The following is a 19340-nucleotide window of genomic DNA, read 5'->3' as shown; positions in this document are numbered from 1 at the left end:
TTTTGCACAGAAAACACAGAAAACGCCAAACAAATACTGGAAGAAAGGCTAGAGGAACAAAATGAGACATCCATAGAAACCTGTTGCCCAGGTTATGGTCAAGACAACCAGAACATCCAAGTTTTAGTAGTGGAATGCAGTAAAGGCTTCACACAGGAGATGTAAACTATTGTAGAAATTCTGAATAAATTTAAATTCCCACACGCATTACTGGATGTAGACCACTTCTAAGGGCAAACCTGACTTTAAAGAATTTTCTTGCCCAAATGTGTTGCTCAAACTATTCTAGAATCCATACACATTTTTTATAACAGCTGCAACCAGGGGCACAAATTTTGCAGCCGACAGATGCCCCTTCCTCTACAGTGCAGTTGACACAGATCTCATTTACCTTTCATTGCCAACTAAAAGCATCTCTGCTCAGACCCTTATGGAAGTTTGATGGTGTCTAACTGTTAAATGAGGGGAGCAATAGTTTTAAGACAATTTAGTTACAATGGTTTTGTAAGATTTCACTGTGATTGTTGTTTTATGTTAATATAGAATCATAGAATCATAGAATCATAGAATCATAGAGTTGGAAGAGACCACAAGGGCCATCGAGTCCAACCCCCTGCCAAGCAGGAAACACCATCAGAGCACTCCTGACATATGGTTGTCAAGCCTCTGCTTAAAGACCTCCAAAGAAGGAGACTCCACCACACTCCTTGGCAGCAAATTCCACTGTCGAACAGCTCTTACTGTCAGGAAGTTCTTCCTAATGTTTAGGTGGAATCTTCTTTCTTGTAGTTTGGATCCATTGCTCCGTGTCCGCTTCTCTGGAGCAGCAGAAAACAACCTTTCTCCCTCCTCTATGTGACATCCTTTTATATATTTGAACATGGCTATCATATCACCCCTTAACCTCCTCTTCTCCAGGCTAAACATGCCCAGCTCCCTTAGCCGTTCCTCATAAGGCATCGTTTCCAGGCCTTTGACCATTTTGGTTGCCCTCCTCTGGACACGTTCCAGTTTGTCAATGTCCTTCTTGAACTGTGGTGCCCAGAACTGGACACAGTACTCCAGGTGAGGTCTGACCAGAGCAGAATACAGTGGCACTATTACTTCCCTTGATCTAGATGCTATACTCCTATTGATGCAGCCCAGAATTGCATTGGCTTTTTTAGCTGCCGCGTCACACTGTTGGCTCATGTCAAGTTTGTGGTCAACCAAGACTCCTAGATCCTTTTCACATGTAGTGCTCTCAAGCCAGGTGTCACCCATCTTGTATTTGTGCCTCTCATTTTTTTTGCCCAAGTGCAATACTTTACATTTCTCCCTGTTAAAATTCATCTTGTTTGTTTTGGCCCAGTTCTCTAATCTGTCAAGGTCGTTTTGAAGTGTGATCCTGTCCTCTGGGGTGTTAGCCACCCCTCCCAGTTTGGTGTCATCTGCAAATTTGATCAGGATGCCCTTGAGTCCATCATCCAAGTCGTTGATAAAGATGTTGAATAAGACCGGGCCCAAGACAGAACCCTGTGGCACCCCACTAGTCACTCTTCTCCAGGATGAAGAGGAACCATTGATGAGCACCCTTTGGGTTCGGTCAGTCAGCCAGTTACAAATCCACTGAGTGGTAGCATAGTCAAGACCGCATTTTACCAGCTTCTGGTAAATATCTTGTAACCCACCCTGGCATCCTTAATAAAGAGCAAGCTACACATTTAAACAAACACACAGGGGATATCCAGTGTTAAAGCAGACCCACTGAAATCAATGAACTCAAGTAATGAGTCCATTTCAATGGGTCTGCTTCAAGTATGATTGGTATTTCCCAGGTTCCTAAGCCGTCTCCAAGAGGCACCAAACTTGAATTTCAGTTTTGTTTCATGTATCTTTAAAAGTGAAACTAAACTAGTGCATTCCAGCGCTCCTTCCTAACAGCCACATATTACCTTACAGCTTTGTATTGGAAGCGGCACCATTTTGATGGGGAAACAGCCCATGTCTGAGTTTGAATACAGTTGAAGGAAGGACTTGTGTTTTGCACAACTGACTATAATTTCTGGGTAGGCTTGCCTCACATTTTGAAAACTCCAGTTGTATGCCAAAACTTCAGGGCTATAAGAGTTAAGGAAAATGGAAGGACATCAGGTTTGTTTTATTGCTCTTAGATTTGCCTGCTATACAAATAGTTCACAAATTCAGGTGAGGTAATCACATAAAGTAATTTGTACGCGAAATGCTCAGATGTGTACAATGTACAGATACATAATGGATGTAGATCCATTGAAAAACGGCAAGTTAGGATGAGGAGGGAAAGAAAAGGCAATCATGGTCAAACATAGCTATTTATTTTTCTTCTTATAAACAGCATTCAGTTCCTTACTGAAAAAGCCTAGAATTTATATATATTTTTCATCCCATCACTTACAACAATCTGTATACATTATTTACATCTTTCCAATACATGTGTTGCAGAATTTCAGACATTCAACTTTTTTTTAAATCAAAAAGCTGTTTTCATTTAAAACAAGTATTGATCAATAATGACTACAAACTGAAGTAATATTGGCACAGTCTGCGTACAGTACAGGTCTCTGTGTTGCATTTTATATTTTAAGCCTATTTTGTCCAGCTGCTTTTGAAGTATTTAAAAGAAGCAGACATCATAGTGTTGCATCTGCAATACCTTCTTGCTTCCTAAAAGCAGGCCCAACACCAGGTTTAGAGAAGGGGTCACTGAGTGAGCTCACACATGAAGGCAAGACTGATACAGCATAAAATCAAGTACAAGGGGAACCAATTTGTGCACTCAGAACAATTAAATTGTAAGGCTTTTCCTGTACAGCTTCTAGCTGCCAAGGGGAAAGAGAGATGCATGCGTGAATACTCTTGCCACAGCTTAAACTCTTTACAGATGGAAAGCACCTTTAGATGGTTTGCAGTTTAAGCATTCTACCCAAAATGCTGCTTTTTCTTTTGCAAGGAAATCCCTCACTCCGCTGCACAACCCCATGATGATGCAACTCCTTCCCCTTCTTACCATCACCAATTGTAGCCTGAGGTTGTGCGGTCCAGCAAGCTAGACTGCTTGATTATGCTGGCTGGACAGACCTAGCCTGATTTAGGCAGGAATCTGTGGCCATAGCAGATGTGCTCTGCAGTGCACATCAGGAAACCTCCATGCTCCTGGATGTTCCCTGTTAGGAGAGCACAAGCAAGTGGTCCTATATTTTATCTAGTCTCCCCCCCCCCACTGCACTTAAGGCTTTGCCAGTTATAGTAAGAGTTAGGCAGGTCTGTCTGCATGTACCAGGTTTACCAATGAGTAATATTTACTCAAGCCTTTTAATTTTTACAATACAAGTTAAAAGGTATTGATTTTTATGGCAATATTTAGCAAACACAACATCTGTGAATAAATGTCTTCAAAAATGGAACCAAATGACCTTTCAAAAGATTTGTGTTCCCAGAATGACCTAGTTATACATGTACAAAAATAATGAGTACAGTTTAGTGGCTATAAAAATTAATTTCCCCTAAAAATCCCCTAAAAATCTATGAAAAAACTATTGAAAGGACAGTGTTCTTGGAGAAGAAGAAAAACCAAGCAAACGAAGAGTTTCAAAAGTTGAATTACTTTGCCATTTTAGGAGGGAACTGAATTTCCAAAAAATGAAACTATGTGTACAACTGGCAGAAATAAGATGCCAACTAAACTTTTACTTAAATTTAAGTATATCACTCCTAAGGTGGCTAGTGGTTCTATCGATGCAGTCTAGAAAACCCTAAATAGTTACCTATTAAAAGAAATGCAATGGAAAGAAATGAACATATTAAATAACATGGGAATGTTGCAGTTGAAAAATTGGCAGGTCCACCTTTTTGTTTTGATTTAATATGAAAGCAGAAATTTCACCTATAATATAGTATTCCAGGGAGAAAGAATACATGTCAGCTGGTTTAAGACATTCCCAAGCTGATTTTTTTTTATTAAAAAAAAATCTTAAAACTTTGTATGGCAATTCAAGGCAAGAGCTCAAGGAAAAGAGAGGAAAAATCTGAAAAGGTAAGAAGAGTCAATAGCAGCAAATTGGCCTTTTGCCTGTAAAGGGAACTTTAGAGAGAGATTTCAGTTCTAAAAGGTTAAAGAGTCTCTGGTTTTCTATCTTAAAAGTAACTGCAAATATTCAGAGTTCTAGATTGCATAGTAAGCAGTAAAAGAAAACTTGACATGAACTTACAGAAGAGCTATTAATCCTTTTGAAAGCTTTCTGGCTAAAGCTGAATTACCACTAAAATATTGTGGGACGTTTTTATATTTACGCAATGAACATGGATCCCTGACACGAATATGCAAAGTAGACATACAATTTCTATGGTCAGAATTAAAAAATCTGTCTTAAAAATGTAAATCCTTGTTCACTGGCCTAAGAAAGCACAACACAACAGCTTTAATGGACTTGCACCAACTTCCATGACCATTAATTTTACTCTGTCTCATCAGATTGAGGAAGGTTACCTCCTGAAGTTATTAACCCCATCACCAAAACAAAGAAACACACTGAAAGCTGAAATAAGAGTAAAACTGGTTCAGACTTTTGAAGCTCCTTCGCTCTTCCTCCACAATGTAAAAGAGTGTTAAAATACAATGGCTGGCTGTGACTATATTCCCAGGCCTGAATATCCAATGTTTAATATATAAAAAAGAAACCTGGCATTTAGCAGAGTATCCCTTCAAGATTGAAACCCAGATCCAGACTATAATTTTGTGGATTTTAAAATACTAAGGTGTTCAGTTTTCAAAATCCTTGGTCAGATGAAAAAAATCAAGGAGACCTGGATTTACGTTTGAATGCATTGGTAAAATAGTATATATTGTGTCTGAAGGCCATCACCGAAAAATATAAAAGTTCCCAATGCAATACAAAGATATACTCTGTGTTCAATACAAAGAGATATCTTCAGTGTTTTCATTTTCAAGTTTAATGAAATCAACAGAGTTTAACTAAATGTACTCTCAGTGATCTCCAGCCTTTTATTATCCAACCAAGAAGTCAGCAAACGAAAGCAAACCAAATTATCCCCCCCTACAATGAGCATTTGAAACTTAATACACTCTCATTGTACCTTTATAGAACAGACTTACCTTATAGAATGTTCACAACAGTCCCTAAAAAATTGTGTGTGTGTGTGTGTGTGTGTGTGTGTGTGAAATTAATATTTCAAGGGATTGAAATTGCTCATCAGTGGGAAACATTTAAATAGTAACTTCCTTCCTTATAAACTGCTGTCTGTAAATTCCAATTTTTTAAAAGGTCCTCAAACATCTATTTAAATATTTGATCTCAGAATGGTAAGCCTGACTTCTATAAAATCAAGCCTGGACATAGATTAGCATATGTAATACCATAAAAGATTAGCATATGTAATACCATGTGTGCATATTAAGTAGTACCCAAACTGCTGATAATTTTTTTTTGCTAAATCTACATGCAGAATTATGGTGCTCCATGCAATATGTACATTAGGTACAATGAGCAAGGGCTACCTAATTATCAAGGTGAAGTAAGCCTAGATGAGTTCATGGCATTTCTTGTTTTTCCTTTTATGACTGAGTTACAAATAATTCAAGACCATGTCTTAAGCTCAAGAGCGTTTTGAATACTGGATAATGCAGTGTTTAAAACACACGTTGTGCATAAGTAATTTACATACACTGCAAAAAAACATGCTATGGGAAGGTGTTGTGCACACAAGATTTTAAAAGGGACATGCATGGGAACACAGCTTATGTCTGAAATGCATACTCAATAAGATACCACTTTGTGAATTTGCAGATTCAGATCAAGTTCACCCAAGGAAGGCTATCTCTATACTACACAGAACTTTGTTTTAAATCATTCTGTGCAAATTGGTTTAAGAACATCTGAAGAGTATGATGCATCAGCAAAAAAACCCAACATTTTAGATTTAACACTATATAATCAGAGAAGTGGCAAGTTGCAAATGTGCAAGAAAGATCTGATTGTATATAGAACTCTGAATTAAACCTGACAATTTTATGAACATGTGGGAATCAGAGACAGCTCATGTTCTGAACTTCTAAGAATGAAAAGTCTTGGGTTTCCCAACGTGCTATCAAAAACATCCACAAACCAACAGGTGACGGTTATCTGGGTGCTTGGTTATAAGGTACTGGGTCATCTCATTTGAAAGGAGGGGAAGAAACAAAGAAAGAGTGACAAAAATACAAAATATGTGTGAGTAAAAGTAAACAGAGACATCTAAAAACATGAAAAAGTGGTACTGTGTGCTGTATAAGAAAACTGCTGCGTTTGGGTGTACAGTTAGGACTGTAGTGGGACTGTGCGCTCAGGATGAATGGAATGGCAAGTGTTCCATACGATAAATGGATTGAGGCAGTTTGCAACTAAGGAGCCCACACTTGTACTTCAAGTGAGATTTCTGCCACTCGCAATAAAATGACTGGTGGATTTAAAAGTATTTTTAAAATCCTTGTTAACACCACTGTTGTTCTCCGTAAACAACTTCCCCTTGTTTCCTCTTGATGCTCTGGCAAGGCTACTGATTTACACGGGTAAGAAAGCTTACAGTACAGTTTGACCTCCCTTGATCATCAAAATCAGGCTGGCTAATCTAAAGGAAAGTTGAATGTTTGAAGAACAAATGCAAGCAACAAAGAAGAAAGTGGTCAACCCCCATGCTGTCCTTAGTCCTCCACAGATGCAAGACGTTGGGTGGGTTTCTGAGGACATAAAAAAAAGAAAGAAAAATGAGCCCCCCTCTCTCCCCACCTCCTGTAGCCCACATTCATCTCTAAAGGCATTGTTTTGCATTAAAAGCTGGAGATCACTTATAGAAGTTATGGCTTTTTAAAAAAAGGTTTACACATATTTATTTATATCTAACAAGAAGTGTAAGTCCTGGGTAGCAATTTGTGTTTTCTGGTTCCAGCAATGTTCTTTGTATGTGCTTTGTACCTCAGAAGAGAGTCTGCCAAGGCACTTAGAGAATGTTAAGTCTCTTAAAGGACTTTCTGAGAATGGGCTGCAACTGGCAACGCAGAACCCATACAACCAGCAGTGTCACATTTCCCAACAAGCATGTATTTTTTTTTCTCTCCTTTATAAACACTCGACATCTGCTAAAAGAAGATTACACAACAAACAATAACAGAAAGCCATTTACTGTGTGTGTCTCACTAAAGACAAACGAATTCCTCTAATAAAAGCACAGAGAATGGATCTAGGTTGCCCAAATAAAAAACAAGAACAGGTTTCCTTTTCTTTCTAAAAACATAAACAAAAATTTAAAAGGCTGCAAGCCTCTTCACACGCTTGCTCAGGAGTAAGTTCTATGGATCTTAATCAGTGTGCAGAGGATTGCAGCTCAAATCCCTAAAACACCACATGCCTGCTTAAACCAAACAAGTGATTTGCACAAATTCACTTCTGCTTATCTGTCCTTTGAAGTGAGTTTTTCAATCAATTCTTGAAGTGGAGCAAGTTCTCTTCTGTCTATAAGGTTAAATTCCTGTGGAAGGCAGAAAAAGACCAACAATTCAGTTCAATATTTAGCAGGATATCCATTAGTTATCAACAGCATTATTTTACCCTATGTAACTGAAAACACAATTACCTTACGCTGGAAGTAAAAGCAGTCAACACAGCTTTTAGGAAGAACAAAGATGATGGCAAGGCACACCGAAACTAAGACTAAAAGAAAGATCCGCACCCGAGAAGGACAGATATTAAAGTTCATTGTGGGGAGATTCCACAGAGAGCATTGCTGCTATTGCAGAGATCAGAAGAGAACCAAGTGAGGCTCTCATTTCACTTCTCTAGGCATGTTCACTTGCCTCTTGTTGATATGTGAGAGGATCACCAGTGTCCCAGTTAGAACTCTAGAATATTCATGAACCTGCACTACTTAGGTGCAGAATCTATATGTGGGACTACACATGGCACATGAAGAAATCCAGCAATATTTTTAATTCTAGGTTGGTGACCAAATGCTACCAAACACCTCTAACAGTAGAAGTCTGCCATGCAATCTGTGATAGGACTAATTTCCATTCCACACAGAAGGATTTCAGCATTTCCAAATGGGATATATAATCCTAGAGGAACTGCTTTTACAGTAATCAGATAATCACTTATGCATATTTTTAAATATCCAGTTAAAGTGCACAGAGGTTTCTGGTTATGCATATTCACCATTCATGTCACATTAAGGAGATCACAAAAGAAAATATTTGGCTGGTGGCTTTACTGTACAGTTTTTGGAACCTGCTAAAAACTTTTTCGTTAGGCAAGCCTACCCAAACATGTAATTTTACTAGGTTTATTTGTTTTAAGACTACTAATTCTATTTACCTATTTTTTTTAAAAAAAAAAAGTCAGCTTGTTTTTAAATGTTTAATTCTGTTGGTATTTTTAGATTAATGCTTTATATTTTATAGAACCTCCTTTGATTTTCTGGTTGATTAAGATAGAGTATATAAGTCTTTCAAATAAATAAATAGCTCCAAACCTTTTCTCCCAATAATACTTCACGGCATGACATAGAACTTAATTGGGAATAGGGCACAGCAGACAACATTAGAATCATGTTGGAGAGAAACGTCAAATGTGCTGAAGAATACAAGGATCCCTAGTTACTGCAATAAGCAACAGAAAACTCAAAAGAGAATGCGAGCCCACGCTCCATCTTGCAGGGAAATATTAAGTCATAGTACCCCATGCCTAGATACCTGAACAAAAAAGATAAAGTGCTTGAAGGATGTGTTGAGATGTGCCTCTTCTTGCAGCTGAATGACTGGATCAAAGTGCTGGTGGTAGATGTGAGCATAAACTCTGAAGAGACGCTTTAGGATCGTTTTAGCTACCGACATGAAGTTCTTTGGGAAAGGAACACCTAGAAATCAACAAAGCAAACGTCCAAGTGTTTACATTCAAGCCCTACAAAGAATGCAGGGTTGTATCCAACAAAACCATCCTGTTCACACAACTATGTCCACTTGCAAAACAGAACTTCCCCTCTCTTCGCCCCTAGATCTGTTCTGGGGTTTCCCCTAAGCATCCAGAGTAGGTTGGGGGTGGGAGGGGGAGAGAGAAGAGGAAGGGAAAGTTCTGTTGCACAAGTAGAAGCAGCCTTTGTGCTGATGAGACAGGTTCATTAGATACAACCCCCCGCTGCTATCATGCTCAAGACTCATCTAGATAGTGGCTTCTTGCTTCAGTGCATAAGCTGTAGCACAATACATGACCCATGCAGAAAGCATAAGAAGCCACTCACAAGGAATACAGAGTTCTTGTCATCCCATGAATGGGCAGGGAGCAGCACATGTTTAAACAGCCCATGCATCTGGACTGAGAACCACAAATATTGGAAAAGTACCATCTATGCAAGCGTTTTTCCAGCAGTAATCAAAAACACAACCAGAACTATTCAACAAGCGTGTTTTTTAAAGACATGCGGTAACTGTATCTTGCACTGATTTAAAATTTTAAGTTTAAAACTGTAATTTTTATAAACCAACAAATGAATTGTGCAGAAGTGAACAAAAATGCAATACTACACTAGCACAGAAATCACCCTAAGGGAAGCATCCATAAGCAGAGAAACATTTAATTGCTTATTTTCAAAGATCACTCTTCTTTTTAATTAAGGACTGCTAGAAATTAGGTATGTTCTGGTCTACATAAAGGTAAAGGTACCCCTGACTGTTAGGTCCAGTCGCGGAGTCTTAAAATTAAATCTTGTAAAAAATTAATTAATATTGAACAACTGCTGCTTAAGATGGTTACATATATTTTCAAAATCTTATGTTAGTTTCCCTCAGGTTAAAAGCTTTTGTTTTCTCCTATTCCTTTTGAAGCAGCATAGATGTTCACAGTTTGCAAATTAAATCATCCAGCTCTTATATAGCGGCAATATACTAATTTTAAAATTACCTATTTTGGATGGAAAGAGTGTCTCATCATCCAGCTGGTCCTGAACCCATGTCATAAGGTAATCAATGTACTTTGGTGCTGAACACTTGATTGGCTTCTTTATGTTTGTCCCATCTGCCCAGTGGTACTCGTATCTGGAATGAAACAGGGTTAAAAGACATCCCTTTAAATAAATCTAGGACTGTACACACTAAACAAACGAATTTTTGTTTTTGTAACATTGGGATATAAAGGCCTGCTTCAGGTGTGCCCAAGGGCCTGGAGATGCTCAAGAGAATTTTTCTCTCTTTTAACCCCTTCACCATACACAAGTCTCCTCGGTTTCAAAAGTGATTAGCACACGAACAAATTCCCCCCGGGCACTGAGAACCAGTTGGCTGGCATCCAAATATACACACATGAGAATTAGAGTGATTATGGTATCACTATATAAGACGTGACATAATTGGCATTTTGCAAAGCTATCCCTACAACCAGCAGGCACTATGGTTCAAGGAGAATTATCGTTCTAACCATGTTACAATGCCCCAAACCTCATAGTATCTCAAGCCAGAGGCAAGTTCTTCCCCGATACAGCCATGCTCTTAGCTCATGAAATGCTTTTTAATTCCAGAACTTTTGAAGCTAAGTAACACGTGCATTAAACACACTCATTCATGTTCTACTCCTTTTTAATCTAAAGCTGACAGTCTAGTTTTATACTTTAACAGCATTGGATTTAAAATTATGGTACAGTATTGCATATAGCTTAACTGATGCAAATGACACATTAAGTGGAATAGTAAAACAGAAAACATTCAGCCATGAACCTTAATTATTCCAGAACCTGGTCTCTGATCCCTTCCACAGCCTCCTTAAACAGCCTTCTTTTTGATAATCTTAATATTATGCACAGCTCCGTCAAATTTTCTCTTTCTCTTGTTTGGAGTGAAACTACAGTACTGTATTTCAGCTCAGCACACATTTCCAGGATAGCAAGCAACAGTGTAACAAATCAAACACAAGACACCCATGGAGAGAGCTTCAATGTATCTATGAACCAGAACACTGTAATTAAGCAATGTTTTCAGAACTCTTTGATCTTACGGTAGGAAACTATGAATTGGCTTCTTTTGAGCCAATGCAGTAACGATATGCAAGCAAAATTTGAAAAAAATCCCTTAAAACAGTTATGTATTCCACAAGAACCGAGTAAAACAATAAATGCTAAAGCCACTTTCTTCTGTATTGCATCGATATTCAGCATGGAGGGCCACTTTGGAAACTGGTACCTCGCACCTATATTCACCCATTTAAAATTTTCAGAAATCTATCAGCTGAACAAAATAGGAAGATCTGAATGAATGCCAGAAACTGGCTTCAGAACATGTGGAACATTTTGGGCTGGAGACAGACCAGTTGTCAGGGGAGTTGAAATGGTTAGGAGGAGCCATCAAATCCCATAGCGTACATCAGGGTTGTCAAATCTGCAACTGTTAGACAACCAAATTGTACGTAAAGAGAGACCAGTAAAGCCTGTTTTGCACCTTGTAAGTTCAAGTGCAGTTTACTTCCAAGTTATGTGTGCATAAGATTACAGTATTAACCAAGGTCTGCACACCCACTTCAAACCAGTTACATATCCTGGCTTGTGGCCATTCTTTTCTCTAAACAGTGGCTTTCAGACACAATAATTAAGGAAAGCAACTGATAGTGAAATGTTATGCTTGCACATGGCATCTGAATAGCTAACCCAAGAAAAACAGCTGCTTAATTGTAGTGAATAAGAGGCAACCATTTGCCTCTTATTGCAAACGGTGCCAGTGTAATAACAGGTCTGTGAGTAAAAGATTTACGTATCCGCCTTCATTTTTAACCATGTTAGGCTTTTGCCAGCTAATAAATTTGGAAGAGATCAGAAAAGTCCTTTAATCAAGGTTTTTGTACTGAAAATAAAACCCTGCATCCAAACAACTCTGATTCAACCAGTCGTCAAGATATATTAAGAAACAGAGACAGATCATGCTATTTCCAGATGCGTCAGTAGAACTAAAAGGACAAAGCAACTATATATGTATGTATGTATATATGTATGTGAAGGGGAAACAAAACCCGGAGGGGGGGGACCTATACAGACACGTATATTTAATGGTCCTCTCCTGTCTTAACAACACTGCTTAGCATAAGAGACAGCAAATAGAGGACCCTGAGCCAATCCACCCCACTAGATGGTATTGCTTAATCCCAGTTACCAAGCTTCAGGCAAGTGTGGTGTTGAAGAAGTTGTAGTTGTGGAAAAGGGATTATCTAGCTGGGAATCGGAGTTAATCACTATCATTTTTAAAATAAAAAAGGGTTTCCAGTTGTCAGGGTTGTAGAGATGAAAAGCATGCAGGCAGTATTTGCAATTCAGCAGTTTAAGGTCAGATCATGGCCTTCAGGACTATTAAATTCCTCCTGTTCTGCTCTCACTTACACTTTCATTGACCCCCCAAACAAATCTGTAAAGAATTCGATCGGGCTAAAAGCAAAAATATGCAACACAGAACTTTAGTTTTTTGTAAATAAAATTTCAGGTTTTTAACTTACTAAGAGTAGCAATTATCATTGTTTAAAACCCAATTAAAAATGAAAAACAGCAAATACTTTATGTTTCATAGTTTCAAAGTCGCATAACTAGCATTCTTACTTTGGACCTGCAGACATCACTGGGCAGCTCTCTTCTGTGCAGAAGTCTGTAATTGTCCCATAAAGCATGTTGATCTGGTTGAAGAAGTCCACAGCTGTATATATAAAAAATAGGAACAATTTCAATTTGGCAGATAAAAAGTGTGTGCTTTCAGTTGCAAGCTAGACCATCCACACAGCTTCTCAGCAAAAGTACTCTGCTGTGTTTAATATGTTACTATACAAAGGAAATGCCGGTCAGAAAGCAGACTAAGACCTCCAGAAAGACTCACATAACAAGATAAGTGTACTAAAATGGTTTTGAAACTATATAATCTATGTTTGTTAAAAGTGGTGAAAGTACAAATATGCAATCCCCTGGCTTTCCATTCCTTCCAGTGAAATAGGATCCTTATCGAGTCAGACCATCTACAACTGTTAAGCACACATCCGTCAGTGGCTCAGTGTCTACCTCATCTCTTAACATGCTTTGCTACCTGTAATGGGATATGGTGTTGCTCATGCGTAAAGCTCCAAACTGCTCCAAGCAGGTTCTATAGCTCAAACTTTCCCTGGTTTGACAGCGCCTTGCAAACGCGACTGTCTTAATCACTGCTAGAATCCGTCAGTGGGTGTTTCCTGAACTTCTTCCAACATAAAAATTCCTTGACCGCCAATCTCCGCCTAGCTTCTCTGCGCGGAAGCCTTCTGCGCAGAGTAGGCGTGCCAAGCGGAGGTCCTGCGCTCTCCCCACTGGTCTCACTGGCAGAGTCTCGGAGCCTTCCCTCCGAAGTACTCTCAGCCTCCCCTTTCTTCCTGGTGTCACCTTGGTTTCCTTCCCCAGCGGAAGCTCTCCCTCTCTCCTTGCTGGTTCCCTCCCCTGCATCCTCGGAGCGACTTCCCTCTCCGTTGATCCTTGATGTCAGTTCCCTGACACTACCTTTACATCTCTTGCTTGGTCGTTCCTTGTCTATGGTATCAGGATCTCTGTCTGGAGTTTATCCCCTGGTGTTATTGAGCAGTATGTCTACCAAAGCAATGCTAAGAAGGCAAAGTTCCTTCTGTTGACTGCTTTATCATTTATTTATAACATTTCTATATCTTCATCAGTAATGCCAGGGAGACTCACAACAATACAAACATGTCTCTCATAAAAGGTAAAGGACCTCTGGACGGTGAAGTCCAGTCAAATTCAACTATGGGGTGTGGTGCTCATCTCGCTTTTAGGCCGAGGGAGACAGTGTTTGTCTGCAGACAACTCTTCCGAGTCATGTGGCCAACATGACTAAACTACTTCTGGCACACAAAACACCATGAGTGCCAGAGCACATGGAAACGCCATTTACCTTCCCTCTGCACCTATTTATCTATTCACACTGTTATGCTTTTGAACTGGTTTGCATAAAACATTATATTAAAATACTGCAGAATACAAAAATCACAACAAAACCAGCCAAATTATACTAAAAGGGTGGCATTGAGAACCAGCAAATGTCTGGATGCATCAGAAACTTAACGAAGTTGTGCAAAGCCTTAATAAAGGGGGGATGATTCCATAAACTGTGTCCCATGACAGAAACAGTCCGTTGTCACTAACTTGACCAAGCAGACTTCATCCAAATATCTCAGTCTATGAGCAGATTTATGTGGGAGAATGCATTTCTTTATGTACCTAGGTCTGAATTTTTTTAAGGCCTTAAACTTAGCTTGGGAGCAAACTGGCAGCTGGTGCAGTTCTTTCAAAAGTGATGTTATATACTCATGGTTGGTCTCCCTTTTCTTCAGCTTTGCTGCTGCATTCTGCAGCTTCCAAATCAACCTTAAGGACAGTTCTTCATACACCATGCTATGGTAGCAAAATATTGAGGCTATCGAAACATGGCGTGCTTGCACCATGCTATCCTGTCCTGAAATGTGTGCAGCTGACACACTAGCTGAAGCTGGTAAAAGGTATCCTAGCTACCATGGTCACTTGAACCCGTCAGGATTCAGTTACAACTTGTAGACCCTCACCCATCCCACCAGATCCATGCACTGATCCAGGACCTGCACGTCCACACTTGACTCAGATGTCACAGAGAAGTAGAGCGGCATGGTCACTGCCAATGGCTCCACATAGATGTTAAACAACATTGGGGACAAGATTGAACCCTGTGGCACTCCAAAGAATAACTGCTAAGGTGCTGAGGTACAGTCACCCAATACTATTCTGAATCTAGCCCTATAAATAAGGCTGGAACCACCAAAGCACAGGACCTCCTACTGCCAACCCAGAGAGTTGGCCCACTAGGATACCATGGTGTCAAAAGCCACTAAGCTATTAAAAAGCAACATGGTTGCACTCCCCTGCCCTGTATAATACCAAATCTATTACTACATAGATTGCCCTACTCCAAATCCTGAAAAATGCAGAGCACCCTTCTTTCAAGATGCCATTTACAGACTTGTATTTGAAGATTGGCCTTGTAACCAGGAACAGCTGTGCAATTTGTCTTGTTTTAGTTTGGCTGCAGACAGAGCAGCAGCACAAAAGGATTTGTGGCCTTCCACAATCTAATTGGGTGATGTCTGGGAAGTCAAATTATGACAATTTCAATGTCACTGTCATTAAACTGCTATTGAGATCATGGCCTCCTCCATTCAGCAAGACTGACAGATCCTTCCATGCCCTTCAATTCCAGTCAAGGAACACGGGAATTAAAAGTTCCTATGTTCTGAATTTTTTATTTATTTTCACACAGCTGTGCTCGTATAAGGGCATTATGATACTGGCAATTTTATTCTGTGTTATGTTTTAACTGGATTATGTGTTAACTGGACCATAATCTTGCAGTCCTTATAAAGGACACTTTAAGAAAGGTTGGTATTATTACCTCCAAACTGCAGCTAGAGGGGCAGGCAGTTGAGGTTGAGAGCAGAACATGAGAGCAGAGCTTGCCTAAGACCACCTATTGAGTTTATGGCAGAGGCAAGAGTCAAACCAGGGTCTTCCCAAACCATAGCTCAATCCTTTATCCCAAGATGCAGTTATTCATTCAAAGTTTTCCATCTAGATTTTTTTACACAATATTTTCCACAAAAACAAAAGACTGTCTGTAGAATGCTCTCCCCAGGGAAGTTTGCCTGGCGCCTTCATTATAATGTATACGTTTAGGCGCCAGCCAAAAATGTTCCTTCTTAACCAGGCCTTTGGTTGCTTTGATTGACACCCTATGCCCTTTTAAAATGTGGGTGGAGGTAACTGGGTTGTTGTTTTTATTTTCATTATGTATTTTGTGGTTTTATATTTTGATTTTATTCTGTAAACTACCCTGAGACCTCCAGGTATAGGGCGGTATATAAATTCAATAAATAATCATCATATTTTAACAACTGATGTCTTAATTCAGCTGTGGGAGGACATGTCTGTACAGCAAAACAGCTGTAGATGGAATCTGGGGGAGTCGAACTTACTAGGCTTTTATCAGCTTTCAATGTTTGCTAAAAACAGTGGTGACATTTCTCTCAAGAAGAACAGCTGAAATTTAAAGAAACCAGTATGGAAAATCCCCAGGGAACATGGCAAGTCTTCGAGCCCCAAACACTTCTGCAGCCACATGTGATAAACAACACTGTAAAATCCAGTTCTTCTGCTCAAAGAACAGACGGACCACAGCTGGTACCGTATCCGACCTAGAGAATTTGTGATCCATCAAGTTGGACAGAGACAATTAGCCATTTGCTGCAGCTTGCTAGGGCCTCCAATTGCTTCCCCTTTGTGCAGTTCCAGACAAGGGGAAAACCCAGAAAGTTTACCCAGTCCCTGGTGAGTTGCATTCAAATTGGTGAGTCACAAACTGTGCATCTACAAACCTACTTGCCACCTCACTATAGTGAGTGCTTCTGACCTCCTGGTAAGAGTACACTTGAGAGTATATAGATCACCTTGCCAGATCTGTGCTGTCAACGAATGGAAGAAACAACAGGGGTCTCTCTTGTGCTGCTTGGAGTTTTCCTTTCCGTCTTATTTTCTGGGAACCCGAAAAGTAAGAACTTGCCTCTGTCCCAAGTCCTCCAAGCATGCATGAGAGCTAAGGTGGGTTGGTTTAGTTCACTATTGCTTTCTCCTACATTGGTATACCCCTGTAAACAGTCAGTAGCGGACAGTACATGTAGTAGTATCCCATGTGTAGTACATGTGTAGTATCCCATGTACACAATTTCTTCTAACCTACCGACTCTAGTTTTGATTTGCTTACCACCTGTCCTATAGAATTAATTTATTAATTTATATCCCACCTTTTTTTCCTCCAAGGAGCTCAAGGTGGCATACATAGTTCTCCTGCTTGCCCTTTAATCCCCCCAACAACCCTGCGAGGCTGATATTAGGCTGAGAGACACTAACTGGCCCAAGGTCAGCCAGGGAGCCCAGTGGGGATTTGAACCCTGACCTCCCAGGCTCTATTCGAACATTCAAACCACTACATCCTACTGGCTGCAGTTACATCATGGCACATTCAACCATTCTAAAAAGAGTGATTTCCGGAGGTAAGTCTGCAGAAATAAATTTAACCATTACCCTCCCAGGGGAATGAATGTCAAATCTCTCATGCCTCCCCTACCCCCCCCCCAGCTTTATCAGTCACAATATTAATGCTTAAAAGGCATACGGGGGGAAAGGTCATGTTACTTACTGTTCACTGCAACCCATTCATTTAGATCTTCACCCTCAGGCAGCATAACAGCCATCCGTAGGTTGCCACTTCCAAGAGTGGCCTCTGCATGTTTCAGCAGCTCATATTGGTGAGAGCCTTCTGGAATATTCTTCTTTGGTTTAAAAGTTTTAGAAGAGCGGCTACCACTGCAAAAGGAGGGAAATGTTTTGGTTTCAGAAAATCTTGTGTACTGGGGAAAGAGAGAGACAGGTTCACAGAATGATCCCCTAATCTTACACTAAAATTCTTATGAGTTAGAATGTCTTCTCCCCTCCCCACAAAATATAAGATGGCTGTGTGACTAATCTGTTGCATGCTTGGAAACATTATGTACACCCTTATGACATACCACAAAAGGGGGGGAAATCCATGAGATTAGCAAAAACACAGATGACATAAACTTCCGTCACACAGTCAAATAGCCAGCATAGGAGCTACTTCTCCATGTTGCAATTCCATCTAGAACACTGATCAAGTGGAAAGGTCTACACAAATCCTGCCATTCACATGCAGCCCTTAAATTTACAAAGGAAGGAAGATTATGCAGGATCTCTTAACAGTGAAGCCATAATTAATCTAGGTTAAGTGATCTTGAATCTGTACTCTTGTGTAAAAATATAAGAAGTGTGTTGCTAGTTCAAGTGAAAGTTTACATGAAAGTCAAGATTCTTTTTTTACAAATCTCAGCAACCAGCAAGTGTACAGAGGTCCACTGGAAATTGGCTAGTGATCCATCAGTGCAATACTATCTGACTACCTTCTGTATTGAGCTACTCATATAACATTTCCTTTCAAATATCTCTCCCTTCTATTTTAGTCCTCTTTGGACCCATTTCTTCAAAGATGTAGAGGAATACATCTACATACTCAAGAAACAGTAACATTCAAGGTGCCCTGTGTTAACCACAGTTTAACCACAGAACAGCAACATACTGAAAGGCATACAAGAACAACTAAACTTTGAACAATTGTTTTGACAAAGGTTCAAATGCAAAAGGTTAATTTTTTAAAAATTCTATTCTGAACATGTTGGTTCCAATATGGCGGGAAGGCAGGGATAAAAATAGTAAGCGTCTTTCTTTTTGGTCAAGGAGTACAATTTACTCAGAAATCTTTAGGTGGTAGAATAGGAAGTCCAATATGTTGTCAACTAAATCAGAGGAACCCTAAAGTCTACTGAACCTACTAACACCTTTTCAGGGGATCAGGTAAATTAATTAACTAAGAAGTAAATTCTAATGAAGATATTTTTCCAACATTCCCTTCTGATCCTCCTGAACAACCGTAACATACATGCAAGTTATGCAACTTTGAAAGAAGTGATCTAGTTTGTGTCACCAAAAATATAGAGGCACAAGCTTTAATGAGTTTGTTTTTGGGACTTCAGCATAGGTTACCCGAGCAGTGAAATTTGACACAACTAATCCCCTTAGCAAAGCAAACACAATGAATTAAGCAAACACATAGCATTGGACAGACAGAAAGGAACAAGTCAATGGCGTTGACGGAGTCACCTGAGGCATGGTTTGTCTTGTTCCAAAATCTTTAATCAGGCTGTATGTTTTTTATATCTTCAGAGACACTTTTCTCCAGTGCTCTGGAGAATGCACTATTTAGTTAATGAATTTGTGTAATAAATTAGTATACTGCCCTTCAGTGAATATTTCCATGGTGATTTAGTTAAAACTAGACATGCATAATAAAAACAGGCAAAAAACAATAGAAGAGCAGGGGGGAAATGCATTAAAATTATCATACTGGGAGACAATTAACTGAATAACAACCCATCATTCTGGATTTGTGCAGGGTTTACTCCTTAGCCTTCCCTTCTCCCAGAGATGTCCCACAAGGCAGTGGGGATGGATTTTTAGTCAGGGTTTACTCCCAAAGCCTTTCTCATGAATGACGATAGCCGCAAAGCAGTGGAAGTTCAGGACTTCAGGACTGAAGTTAATCCTAATTAATTTAAATCAATGAGGAGGCGGCCCTGTCGGCAACAGGGAAGGCCTGTGCTGGTGCCATTTGCGATACCCCAAAT

The 19340-nt window shown here is 39.6% G+C and overlaps 1 protein-coding gene across 1 annotated transcript in view; it reads right to left on the bottom strand.

The window, feature by feature from the left end:
- Window positions 1–2311: 2311 nt before the first annotated feature.
- MOB1B (MOB kinase activator 1B) overlaps window positions 2312–19340 on the bottom strand; it is a 35617-nt gene continuing 18588 nt past the window's right edge. The window contains exons 2-7 of the mRNA XM_053404404.1: window positions 17282–17448; window positions 12631–12724; window positions 9963–10096; window positions 8759–8922; window positions 7456–7539; window positions 2312–6751 (exon numbers count right to left, since the gene is read on the bottom strand). Of these exons, the coding sequence (XP_053260379.1) occupies window positions 7462–7539; window positions 8759–8922; window positions 9963–10096; window positions 12631–12724; window positions 17282–17448 (637 nt within the window). The 3' untranslated portion in view covers window positions 2312–6751; window positions 7456–7461. The remainder of the gene's footprint in view (window positions 6752–7455; window positions 7540–8758; window positions 8923–9962; window positions 10097–12630; window positions 12725–17281; window positions 17449–19340) is intronic.

Source organism: Podarcis raffonei, chromosome 9, assembly GCF_027172205.1.
Source record: "Podarcis raffonei isolate rPodRaf1 chromosome 9, rPodRaf1.pri, whole genome shotgun sequence".
NCBI lineage: Eukaryota > Metazoa > Chordata > Lepidosauria > Squamata > Lacertidae > Podarcis > Podarcis raffonei.
The sequence above is the reverse complement of the archived record's forward strand: the minus strand, read 5'-3'. Positions and strand labels throughout refer to the sequence as shown.